The 12555-nt window shown below is 41.3% G+C and overlaps 1 protein-coding gene across 5 annotated transcripts in view; it reads left to right on the forward strand.

The window, feature by feature from the left end:
• Positions 1-12555, forward strand: part of dglucy (D-glutamate cyclase) — a 90884-nt gene that overhangs the window by 49787 nt on the left and 28542 nt on the right. For 4 of the 5 annotated variants that reach the window (XM_039741536.1, XM_039741538.1, XM_039741539.1 and 1 more), the window contains 2 exons: positions 571-721; positions 11539-11661. In XM_039741536.1, coding sequence (XP_039597470.1) covers positions 571-721; positions 11539-11661 — 274 coding nt within the window. The remainder of the gene's footprint in view (positions 1-570; positions 722-11538; positions 11662-12555) is intronic. The other variant, XM_039741541.1, reaches the window with a different exon arrangement.

The following is a 12555-nucleotide window of genomic DNA, read 5'->3' on the forward strand; positions in this document are numbered from 1 at the left end:
ACTTATATCCTGTTTGGTAACATTAGAACATTAGACACATGTTGAAGAGAACAGGCCTTTCAGCCTAACAAAGTTCACCAGTCCCATCCATGTATTTCCCCCAAAATAACATCAAGATGAGATTTGAAGGTCCCTAAAAGTCCTGCTGTCCACCACACCACTCGGTCATTTATTCCATGTGTCTGTGGCTCTCTACGTGAAGAAAAACTTCCTAATGTTTGTGCAAAATCTAACCCCTAACAAGTTTCCAACTGTGTCCCCGTGTTCTTGTCAAATTCATTTTAAAGTAACAGCCTGGATCCATTGTACTAATTCCTTTCAAAATTTCAAAACTTCAGTCATGTCACCTCTTAACCTCTCTTTACTTAAACTAATAATGTTCAGTCATCAATCTGAACTTCCACTGTAAACCCCTTTTAATTGCTAAATGTTTGTGACAAACTGCACCTTAGAATGAAACACTCGGCTGAAATGCATGTCATGAACACAACCAACCAAAAACTGGATTTCTAGGGTCAGATTGTACTGGGGTTTAGTTTAACAGCCTTCTTCCTCCTGCCCTTTTTCTAGACCTCGGTGCCTTGCCATGCAGTGGGGTCATTTCAGTGTAACCTGGTCGTCTCCATGAGGCCGATTCCTGAGGGAAAACTGAATGCGGTTGCACAGGCCACCCAGTCTGCCACTGATGCTCATGGGGCTCCAGTTCACATCGGTCACCCTGGTAAGTTTCATGATAGCCTCGGACAGGGATAGTCCAACTCTGGGTTCAGCAGCGTATCTGAACAGCCCTTACGGGTGGCGGGGGGTTTATGTATTATGAACACTGAGAGATAAAGTGCATAAGCAACAGCAACTGACAAAGTCAACTGGTGTATGAAATTGATTTGTGTCTCTCTTGTGGCAAAAAACATCTTCAAGAAGGTGCATTCTTTTTCATTACTTTTGTATGTTAGCACTAAATGATAATAGAAGAAAACATATTTAAAACAATTCTAAATACGGCGGCATGGTGGCACAATGGCAGCGCTGCTGCGTCGCAGTAAGGAGACTTGGGTTCGCTTCCCAGGTCCTCCCTGCCTGAAGTTTGCATGTTCTCCCCGTGTCTGCGTGGGTTTCCTCCCACAGTCCAAAGACATGCAGGTTAGGTGCGCTGGCGATCCTAAATTGCCCCTTGTGTGCTCGGTGTGTGTGTGTGCCCTGCGGTGGGCTGGCGCCCTGCCCGGGATTTGTTCCTGCCTTGCGCCCTGTCTCTGGCTGGCATTGTCTCCAGCAGACCCCTGTGAACCCTGTGTTAGGATATGGCGGATTGGAAAATGACTGACAATTCTAAATATAGTTTCATGGCACGATGGGACGCACTGCTGCCTCCATCCAGGAGTTTGCATTTTATCCTTGCATCTGTATTGCTTTTTTCCCAGGTACTGTGATTTTCTTTCCACAGCCCAAAGGTCTCTGTAAAACAAATCTGACATTACTATAAAGTCTTATTCTTATACTTTCATTTTTATCACCCGTTCATGGAGCAGTCACATGACCTAGCGTAGCTAAACCTTGATTTCAATGGACGGTGAATCATGAAGCTCCACTCGTAGTTTATATAGAAACGTGATGGCTCCCTTCACCATACGTTTGAGTAAATGACCACATATGACTCAGTGCTGGGTTTACTTAATGCAGCGGTTCTCAAACTGTGGGGCGAATAAATGAACAAGACATCAAAATTAATTTTTTACATTGTTATTTCAAATTTAAACTTGCAACCATATAATCACAACGAATGCAATTGAACTAAAATTAAAATAAAACATTTCTAAGGCATAGATCTAATGTGTAGCCAATATTGCCAAATTGAGTTAAATAATTGACTGCGTATTGGGTTATTTTCATGATACAACTAACAGCGGTATAATATTTGTCAGACAAAATACGTTCGTCTCGCACAGATTGACTTCATCGGTGTTCTTGTTTACGAGATTTTAAAAAAATTAAAACATATTTAATCGTTTCTTTACATTAAAAAATAATTAAATAATTTATTCTTTGTTTTTGGGATTAGAATTACTACCAAAAACCACAAAAGGCATTTTAACAGTTATTAAAGCACTTTAAAAAAAATAAATTGCAATTATTTCATTGAAAGTTAGGGCTCATTTATACTTCACGCGACGCGACGCATGCTGCAGCGGACGCTCCTGCTACATAGCGTTGAAGTGTTTATACTTGCGCGTACTTTACGTAAATCTGGAGGAGTCCACCAGGTGGCAGTGTGAGATATTATCACGGTGAGAACATGTTTGGCTTCTCTGTGTTGTGAATTGCCTAAAACACCTATTAAATTCCGATAACACCTTCCCGCAATATCTGTGAAAAGGATGTTTATTGATTAAATCCACCAATCCAGGGATGTGTCCATTCCAACAAGCATTGGGCACGACTGAGAAACAATCCCTGGACGAGGTCTCCGCTCATCGCAAGGTGAATACAAGCACACATACACTAGTGTCATTTTAGCGGCACCAAATCCCCAAATCTGCTTATCTTTGGAAGGAAACCGGAGCACAGTGTGGAATACAAGCAGGAAATACCAGCAACGTAACTCCCTGCGAGACAGCAGTGCTATTGCTCCACCACCGTGTCACCCCCATGTGTGTAATTATTAACAGTATTCATTATTTAAATGAAATAATATGTAAAATGTAACATACACACTTTAATGCATTTCATCATGAAAGTGATATCAAGTATGAATCTAAAGATTCTAAATGTGCAGAGAGTTGGAATATCATACATTTAATTTGTTCTGTGTGGTGATCTTTTGCTGCTTGCCGCAGCTGTCAGGTCCAAGAAGCTCGTAGCGATTAAAAACTGGGATGACGTTTACGATGGTCTGCTTTAATGATAAAGTAAACTACGAGGTTAAAGTGGACAATTCGAGATTAAAGCCGAAATTTCCACTTTAATCACAAAATACACGTTTTCACTGTGTCCTTTATTTTTTTCTCAGTGGTTCAAATATAACGCTATACATTATGTTGCTGTTGTTAAGTTGCAAAAATAAAAAAATTAAAAAGACGACACAAAAGATGGTATGTGAGACTTTTAAAATGTATCGTGTCATTACGATCGGGAATATGCGACGCTTGAATATAAAAGCACCACGAATGCATCTGTATGTCGGCATTTTGCTTCAACACTTTGAACCATTCATCAAACAGCAAAGCGCGCACATCGATCCCCGAAGGATCTCCATAGAGGCTTGCTGTCACAGTAAGGAGACTTGGGTTCGCTTCCCAGGTCCTCCCTGCGTGGAGTTTGCATGTTCTCCCCGTGTCTGCGTGGGTTTCCTCCCACAGTCCAAAGACATGCAGGTTAGGTGCACTGGCGATCCTAAATTGCACCGTGTGTGCTCGGTATGTGTGTGTGCCCTGCGGTGGGCTGGCGCCCTGCCCGGGATTTGTTCCTGCCTTGCGCCCTGTCTCTGGCTGGCATTGTCTCCAGCAGACCCCTGTGAACCCTGTGTTAGGATATGGCGGATTGGAAAATGAAACGCTGGGAACGCGTGGCAGCCATGATGCGGACGCGTACGCGTTCTGAGCGTGAAGTATAAATGAGCCCTTAGCCGAACACATGCAAATCTTATGGAAGTAAAAGTTATAGGATACCGCAACACCACACGAGTATCATACCTTTATTAGTTGTATCGTGGGTTATTCTCATCTATCTTATATTATGCAGGGGGCACAGAATTATTCCAGGTAGAAAAGGGGGGACGCGAAATATGAAAGTTTGAGAACCGCTGACTTAACGTAAGGCTTTGTCTTGTTTTCTGAAGGAAAGTAAAGCGGCTTTTGGTTGAAATTTCCATCTGTTTTATACAGATTCATTTCAGGATCAGCTTGAACCCTTTACTTCTACACTCCTCTCAAGTAACGTCAAGTTAATCTTAGTGTGTTACATTATTACCAACTATAAAAGTGCACCAATAAGAAAGTTTGAATGATTAGCCATGGCTACAATTACCATTAATTTAACAGCCATTTTGGAAATGTTAGTCCTTTCACCAAAGAAAAATAAGTGACCAATCACTTGAGCAAACGTTATACTGTCGGACCAAAAATATTTACTAGCATTCAAGCATCTTACTCTGTTTCACATTTCTTGCAGTGTAAATTATTATTGTACTGCTTTTATTTAGTCTCATTATGCAATTTAAATTTAAAATGCTATTTGTATCCATCCATCCATTTCCAGATTCAGGTAGCCGGGGCCATGGACTATCCTAGAAGCGATGGGCACAAGGCGGGACCCATTGATGATGAAACAGGAGACAGTCACACACCCATTTCAGCCATACAGGCTCAACTTAGAATCACCAGTTAATATATCCTGCATGGAGGATAATCGGAGTACAGTACATAGAGGACAACTCATGTGGGAACATGGAGGGCATGCAAAGTCCACACAGACAGTGACTTCACCTGATGTAGTGAACAGCATTACAGGCCCCCGGGCAAAGCAGTGCACTTGGGCCCCTACCTACACAACTACTCAACGAGTCACAACATACTGTAGATTAGCATGGGACCCCCCGGCGACTGCCCAGCTTGCCCATGCGTTAAGAAGGCCCTGCCTTGTCGCCTAGAGTTGTGAATCACTAGTGTTATCACCCGTCTTATACGTTGAAATGAATGTATTATTTGTTGTGGTTACAGTGCCAATATTTGAATGAATCAATACATTTTATTAAAACATTCATACAGGATGTAGACATAGTAATCAGGTTTTACAGTAATCCATTAGGTGGAATTTCAAAGGATTGTATGGCCAAATTCAAGATACCAAATCTAACATTAAAATATTGCTTTACACTTGTCATGTTTTAAGTTCGGTCCGGGGCATACTCCGCTCGCTAAAAGCCATCATCAAGATGTACACATTTAGCCTGATTTGAAGTCCCTTGATGAAACTGCATTATCTTTATTCAGCTGAAATAAGAACAGCTACAAGGATAAAAGCATTTTCGGTGCACATGTGCCTACATTAATGGATCCATCATCTGGAAAACTTTTGATAAGGCATTCATATGATAATACACTTCCTGGAAGTAGCTGCCATATAATCCAACAGGGCTGCCAAATATATACTGTATCTCTTTCTATCGGCTCAGCATTGTGAACTAAGCCGCTTCACTAAAATCAATTTATCTGAACTTCATACAATAATTAAACAGTACACTTGTGTATTAGACTCCGTTCCTACAATATTCTTTAAAGACGTTTCTGATCTACTTACCAACAACATTCTTGACATAGTAAATTGTTCATTAGATTCTGCCAATTTCCCAGATTATTTCCAAACTGCTGTAATTAAGCCTCTGCTCAAGAAAAATAACCTTGATTGCTCTATCTTAGATAATTATAGGCCAATCTCTAATTTGCCCTTTCTCAGTAAAATTCTAGAAAAAGTAGTTAAGTGATTATTTGAATAAAAATTTTATTCTTGATAAGTATCAGTCAGGTTTTAGATCAAATCATAGTACTGAAACAGTTTTAGTGAAATTACTAAATAACCTGTAAATTAATGCAAATGCAAATAAAATATCTGTACTTGGTCTGTTAGACTTGAGTGCAGCATTTGATGCTATAGATCATCCAACCATCCATTATCCAACCCGCTATATCCTAACACAGGGTCACGGGGGGTCTGCTGGAGCCAATCCCAGCCATGATATTTTTATAAACAGCTAGTGGGTAGGGCTTCGGGTACGGCCTTAGGCTGCTTTAAATCATGTATAACTTGTCAGTTATGGCAATTGTGCATCTAAAATACACAATATTCTTCTGTACTTTGGAACACTCTGGCTTCACGGTACCCCGACCCACCAGGTAGCCTAAATACTTGGTTTCGCTCAATCCAAAGAAACATTTCTTTGGATTAATCCGAAGTCCGGCCTCACCCTGTGCCCAAAATACCGCTTGTACCTGCTGTAGGTGTTTCATCCATGTGCTGGAATAGATGACCACGTCATCCAGGTAGGCAGCACTATGAGTTATGGGACCTGAGCACTTTGTCCACCAGACGCTGGAAAGTTGCTGGAGCCATGTGTAACCCAACCATGGAAGGACATGATACTGCCAATGTCCGCTAGGTTTACTAAACACGGTCTTAACCTTCACGCAGTGGGTTAAAGGAACCTGCGAGGACCCCTTTGTCATGTCCAGCGTCGTCAAATACTGAGCTTGTCCTAGCCTCTTGAGGAGGTCGTCCACTCATGGCATTGCATAAGTATCAAGTTGGGAGACTTTATTAAGCCAACGGAAGTCATTGCAAAACCTCCAACTGCCGTCAGGCTTATTGGCCAAGATGATGGGACTGGACCAGGGACTATGACTTTCCTCTATTACTCCTAGTTCCAGCATGTGCTTGATCTCAAGATCCACTGCAGCTCTTTTTGCCTCAGGAAGGCAAAACGGGCGTTCTCAGACTACAACCCTGGGCTCTGTCACAATCGGAGAGGTCCTTCCAGGGTTTTCACTCACTACCTCCGGGACGGATAGGATAACTGTTTCCAGCTCCTGTCGCTGTCTGGGACTTAAATCCGCACCGAACTTAAGGCTACTCACACGAGCAAAGAGCGAGCGGGGCTGACTGGAGGAGGGTTCGGGATCCCTATCCTTCCACGGTTTCAGCAGATTTACATGATAAACCCGCTCCCTTGGCCGACGATTGGGTTAACTCACCAAATAGTCGACGAGTCCTTTCCTGTCCTTAACTTCGTATGGACCTTGCCAATGGGCTAGTAACTTAGAGTGGGAGGTATGTACTAGGACCATGACCCGATCTCCCAGGGCGGAACTCCCGGAGAGACGTGCCTCGGTCATAATAATGGAACTGTGCTGCTGGAACCTCTTCCATGTGATTTTTAATGAGGAGCTGAAATTTACCAAATCTATCACATAATTGTGCAATATACTCCAATATTTTGGTAGAGGGAAGAGCCTCTTCTTCCCATCCTTCTTTTAAAATGTCTAATATGCCCCAGGGTTGTCGCCCATACAATAATTCAAAAGGAGAGAACTCCGTAGAGGCTTGTGGGACTTACCGATAGGCAAAAAGGACGAGTGGGAGGAGCCGATCCCAGTTCCTTCCATCCTCGCTGACCACCTTACAAAGCTTACTACACTACATGACACAGTTTACTATTTGGTTTTGTTTTTGTCTGATAAACAATCAAAATCAGGCACTGAATATGAACAATCTTACACAATTTTTTATAATTTTTTAATATTTTCTATGTCATTTGTGCTAAACAAATCTGCGCTGCCTGTTGGCACTTTTTTCCTTTTTCTTTTATTGCCCAGAATGGGCTAATTTGTAATGAAATTTTGGTGAATTTTAAGGTGTGAGGGTATTTTACTCTAAATGTCTACAGCACACAACATATCCTGTTCCAACGACAATGTGCTTATTATAATGAATGCCTTCAATATTGAATTCAAAAATCTCAAATACTGGGCTTTGTTATTTTCTACCAGCAATACTGATCTCTGATTCCATCTCGGGCACAAACAATTTATAGACAGAAATTTGCCACCTGCAGGCCTGAAAAGATACCAAAAATTAGAAAACAGAATCTACTGTGTGCTGACAGGGGTGATCATGAAAATCATGGGGGCTTAGGAAGAACAAGGCTCTTAGGCTTGAATCAGTGTGCAGACCCCACTTAGCTGTATTGAGGGAAATAAAAAAAATCAAGCATGTAGTGCCAAGGTTAGGGGCAGTGAGACTTGAATAGCCCATTATAAGAATAGTAAACCCATAATGAATATGTGCGGGCGGCTGGTGATGGATGACTTTCAGTTTTAGAGTTAAAAGTTATCAGGGTTAAAAACTAACAGCAAGAATATTCATTCAAAAATGAAAACTAAAATTATTTTAGTAAATTATTATTTTATTTCAGTTAGTCTTTCCAGTTACGTTAATAATTTCATTTAGTTTTAGTTTTTAATTTCGGTTTTGTTAATTATTTTAGTTCAGTTTCCGAAAATGTTTCTGTAATAATAGTTTCAGTTTTGATTTTAGTTTTCATTAACTATAATAGGGGCGGCACGGTGGCGCTGCTGCCTCGCAGTTAGGAGACCCGGGTTCGCTTCCCGGGTCCTCCCTGCGTGGAGTTTGCATGTTCTCCCTGTGTCTGCGTGGGTTTCCTCCGGGCACTCCGGTTTCCTCCCACAATCCAAAGACATGCCAGTTAGGTGGATTGGCGATTCTAAATTGGCCCTAGCACGTGCTTGGTGTTTGTGTGTGTCCTGCGGTGGGTTGGCACCCTGCCCAGGATTGGTTCCTGCCTTGTGCCCTGTGTTGGCTGGGATTGGCTCCAGCAGACCCCCGTGACCCTGTATTTTGGATTCAGCGGGTTAGAAAATGGATGGATGGATGGATTAACTATAATAACCTTGGTATAGAGTATGCCATTTTGGTCGCTGCATTGGAGGGATTTTCCATATCGGAGGACGTTATTTCCCATCCGTCCATCGCCTTAAAAGGTGTGCTGGGCAATGTTCCAAGGCTTTAAACTCTTTCTTCATATGCAGGCCCCCACTTTGGTGAATCATGCCATTCCAAACAAGGAAAAGAGAGGATACAATTTCATGCTGAGTTTGACACACAGAAATAGTGCACGTTGCCCATTTCACAGTTGTCCTTAACTTGTCTTGTCTTAAAATGCTTGCCCAGCAGTTCTTATGTGGTGAACTCCTGTGTGCTAAATCTGACTTTGTGTTAGCTGTACATGTGAGTAGAAAGAAAAGTAGATTTATAAAATATTTTTGTACAGCACACAGTGACATATTAAACATATAAACTTATTCCATAAGTGCATATGGGTAATAAGGTCATTACGTCAGTCACATTAGCAGAAACACAGGCACAGTGAAATATAGTAACGTCATTAATACCTGACATTGGGGCAGGAACTCTTGGACCCCATGGATTGTTGCCTTGTGCAGTGTGCTTTACCCGCCTCAGTCTGAGTTATTGCTGAATCTGGTTAAGAATAAAGAATGTCCGAATACCATCATTTAAAACCTGTTGTTTTATTTTCTATGCTTATATTTCATTCATTAGCCTGTAATACATATTGTCAGTATGCTAACCACACTGAATTTTTAAACAAAGTTTTCCAGACATTCAAAAATACTGTACTGCAGAAATATTACATATTTTCTATAATCCATTAGATAGTTTCAGGTAATGTTTAAAACCTTTGGTCTAATTCACAATGGCGATAAATTCTAGTTTTATTCCATCACTTACAATGCATACTGGTAGTACTAATTAGAGTAATATACATGTTTGGATTTTTCCCCTTAACTTTGGAAATACAGTAGAGTCTCGCTTATCCAACATTCTGTATTATCCGACGTCCCACTGCAAAAAAAAAAAACAGAAAAAAAACGCATCAATCGGCAACAAGAACTGCAAGTTGCGAGCATGAGCGTAGTCTATTTTTAGTTGTTAAGTTCATTTTTTTCAGTTAAACGTTTCTGTTGTTTTGTTGTAAAACACGATTACAGTGGATTATGTGGCCAGCCCTCTCTGGCATGTGTGTGTGTGTGCGTGTGTCTCTCTTGCTCGTGTGTGCGCGCCTGTGTCTCTGTCTCATGCGTGCGTGTGTGTGCGTGCGCCTGTGTCTCTCTCTCGTGCGCGCGCGTGTGTATGCGCCTGTGTCTCTCTCTCTCTCTCTCTCTCTCTCTCTCTCTCTCTCTCTCTCTCTCTCTCTCTCTCTCTCGTGCGCGTGCGTGCATGCATGGGTGGGTGCAGATGTGTCTCTCTCTCTCTCTCTCTCTTGTGTGCGTGCATGCGTGCGTGTCTGTCTCACGTGCTCGTGTGTGTGTGTGTATGTGCGTGTCTCTCTTTCTCTCTCGTGTGTGTGTCTCTTTCTCATGCGCATGTGTGTCTGTGTTTCTTTCTTGCGCTCTCTCTCTCTCGCTGCACAGGGAATGCACAGGGAGAGACTGAACACGTGCGGAAATCATCGGCACGCACAAACCGAAAGGGAAACTGGCTCATTCATATATCTAGTGTGTGATTGTGAACAGATGCAAAAGTTTGGTGAACTTTTTGGTCATAACCAGGGTCTAGTAACACTTTTTACAACTTTAAGATAACTCTGTTTGGATGTAATAATTTGATCAGTGTTCCATTAGGAGTTTCATTACCCCTATGGTAGAATATCTATGGGAACAAAATACTTTGTCAGCAGTTCTCTTGGTAGAGCTGAAGATGTACTTTCTCAAAGACTGCTAAAGCCTAATAGTGAAAATAAAAAGCAAAAGTGTAAAAGGCTAAAGCAAGCAGTTAACAAATCCTTATATATACAGTAATCTGATGCTATCCGTATGTATGGTGTTCGTGTCAATACCCCGTATGTATGGTGTTTGCATCAATACTTCGACTCAATACAAGTTAGAACCATGCAATGAGACTCTGCCTCTGTAGTTAGAACATGACGTGGCAAACGCGGACACAGTATTGCATGATTGGCTAAGAATGTTCGAATGGTTCAGTGACACCACTGGACAGCCGAGTATAGTAAGTCGGTGTTGGTTCGAGCAGATAACAGTAAGTTCGGTTGGTTTTTAGAACGTTGGTTTGGTGGGGCGTACTTTCCAGGACTAACATCGTCGACTGACTTAAACCCTTCGTCAGCTAAGTAATTTAGAACGTATCGCCATTTGCTTGGTACATCAAAATCTTTTGGCAGTTCGGTTTTGGCATCCGTCCTTCTGACATCTATTGGCAAACTGAGTAATGACGGCTTAGTATTAACAACAGTCATTGTATAAATTTTAGCCGATCTCAGATCTAAAATGATTACGCCAACATAATTATTACTCTGACTCTGATTAGAGTCGTAAAATACGGTTTGTTTTGAAAATTTGTTTGCTGGAAAAAATCAAATGAGGTGCACCAAAGAGCCGAGTTCACGTCAGCTCTTCATCACATCGGCCGAAAAGGTCTATTTTAATTACAGATCAGTGCCATTATAACAAAATCATTTCAAGGACTTAAAAAACAAATAATTCTTCGCAGAGAAAGTATGGATTTCACAAACGTAGAATTTGTAGCCCAATTCAATCGGGCTCCCAGTCGCTAGTATAACGTAAGAAGACATACTTACTGTATTATGTATAGGATAGATGAAGAACAATATTTCATACGCTATAAGTGAAAAGCTTTGTGTATACACAGACCACAGTGACGCCCTGATCATTAATTGAACTTAATTCCTGCCAGCATTGATACATACTGATACAGAGTTGACCAATTTGGAAAGGGGCACAATAAAAAACATGTGGGCATTGTGGACCATGGGCACCAACACTGGGTGTCCCTGATTTAAGGTCTAAAATTCAGTGAAGACCTGTGATCCTCCCTAAATGTTGCTACAGTGACATCTTCAACATATTCAGTTCTGTTCATGTTTGCATAGCCCTCTTCATTAAACGCAGGCTCACATATCCAACTCTCTTTCAGGGCTTATTGGAATTGATGATTTGGGAGTGCCGGATTATGGGGATGCAGTGGAGCTTCACCCTGGAGATGTCCCTGTGTTCTGGGCTTGTGGTGTCACAGGGATGGAAGCTGTAAAGAGCTGCAGTAAGTACTGAGTAAGCATGGGAATATTAAATCATGACCCACAGATGCCTTCCTGAATTCTCTGAAGTACATTTAATAATAATAATAATAATCCTTTACATTTACATAGCACTTTTCTCACTACTCAAAGCACTTTAGACAGTGAGTGGGGGCCACTTCAACCACCACTAATGTGTAGCATCCTCCTGGATACGGTGATGGCAGCCATTCTTGCTCACCACACATTCACTAGGTAGTGAAGTGATGAGACAGAGATAGCCAGAATGAACAGGCCATGGAGGACAATTCATCGTGGACATTAGGATACACCCGACTCTTTTATGAAGGATGCCCACAGGGCATCAGGATCTCGGTTTTACATCTTATCTGAAGGACGGTGCCACTTTTACAGCAGTGCCGCTATCACTGCACTGGGGCATTGGCACTCACATTCAGACCACACAAGAGCATCTGGCTGCAGCCACTGTAAGGTGTTGAGCTCCACAGTAGGCGGACTTCAAATTTGAACGCAGTTACGTCGCACACGAAATGTTGTTTTTGTGTTGTATCCCGTATTGCAATATATTGGAATAAAAGGTTTAAAAAAATATAGGATGTACTTAAAATAGATAAATTAAGAACAATCGACTTTGACAGCGAAAACTAAATTGCGTTTTTGTTACTGAGAAATAAACATATTTCTAATTAACAGTGTTTTTTAATGCGTAAAATGTATAAAAATATGACAATATCTTTTCTTATTAATTACAAGGTAATACATTACTGTTAATAGCAACTGTAAGCTTTTTATTTTCAAGTTACAAGTACAAACAATGCTGGTACATTTACACTGTAATCTTTTATTTTAACTTCTAGTAGTATAAGAATGAACATGGAAACGAGTGAACAAAATTT

The sequence above is a fragment of the Polypterus senegalus genome, chromosome 18 (genome assembly GCF_016835505.1).
Source record: "Polypterus senegalus isolate Bchr_013 chromosome 18, ASM1683550v1, whole genome shotgun sequence".
In the NCBI taxonomy this organism is placed as follows: domain Eukaryota; kingdom Metazoa; phylum Chordata; class Cladistia; order Polypteriformes; family Polypteridae; genus Polypterus; species Polypterus senegalus.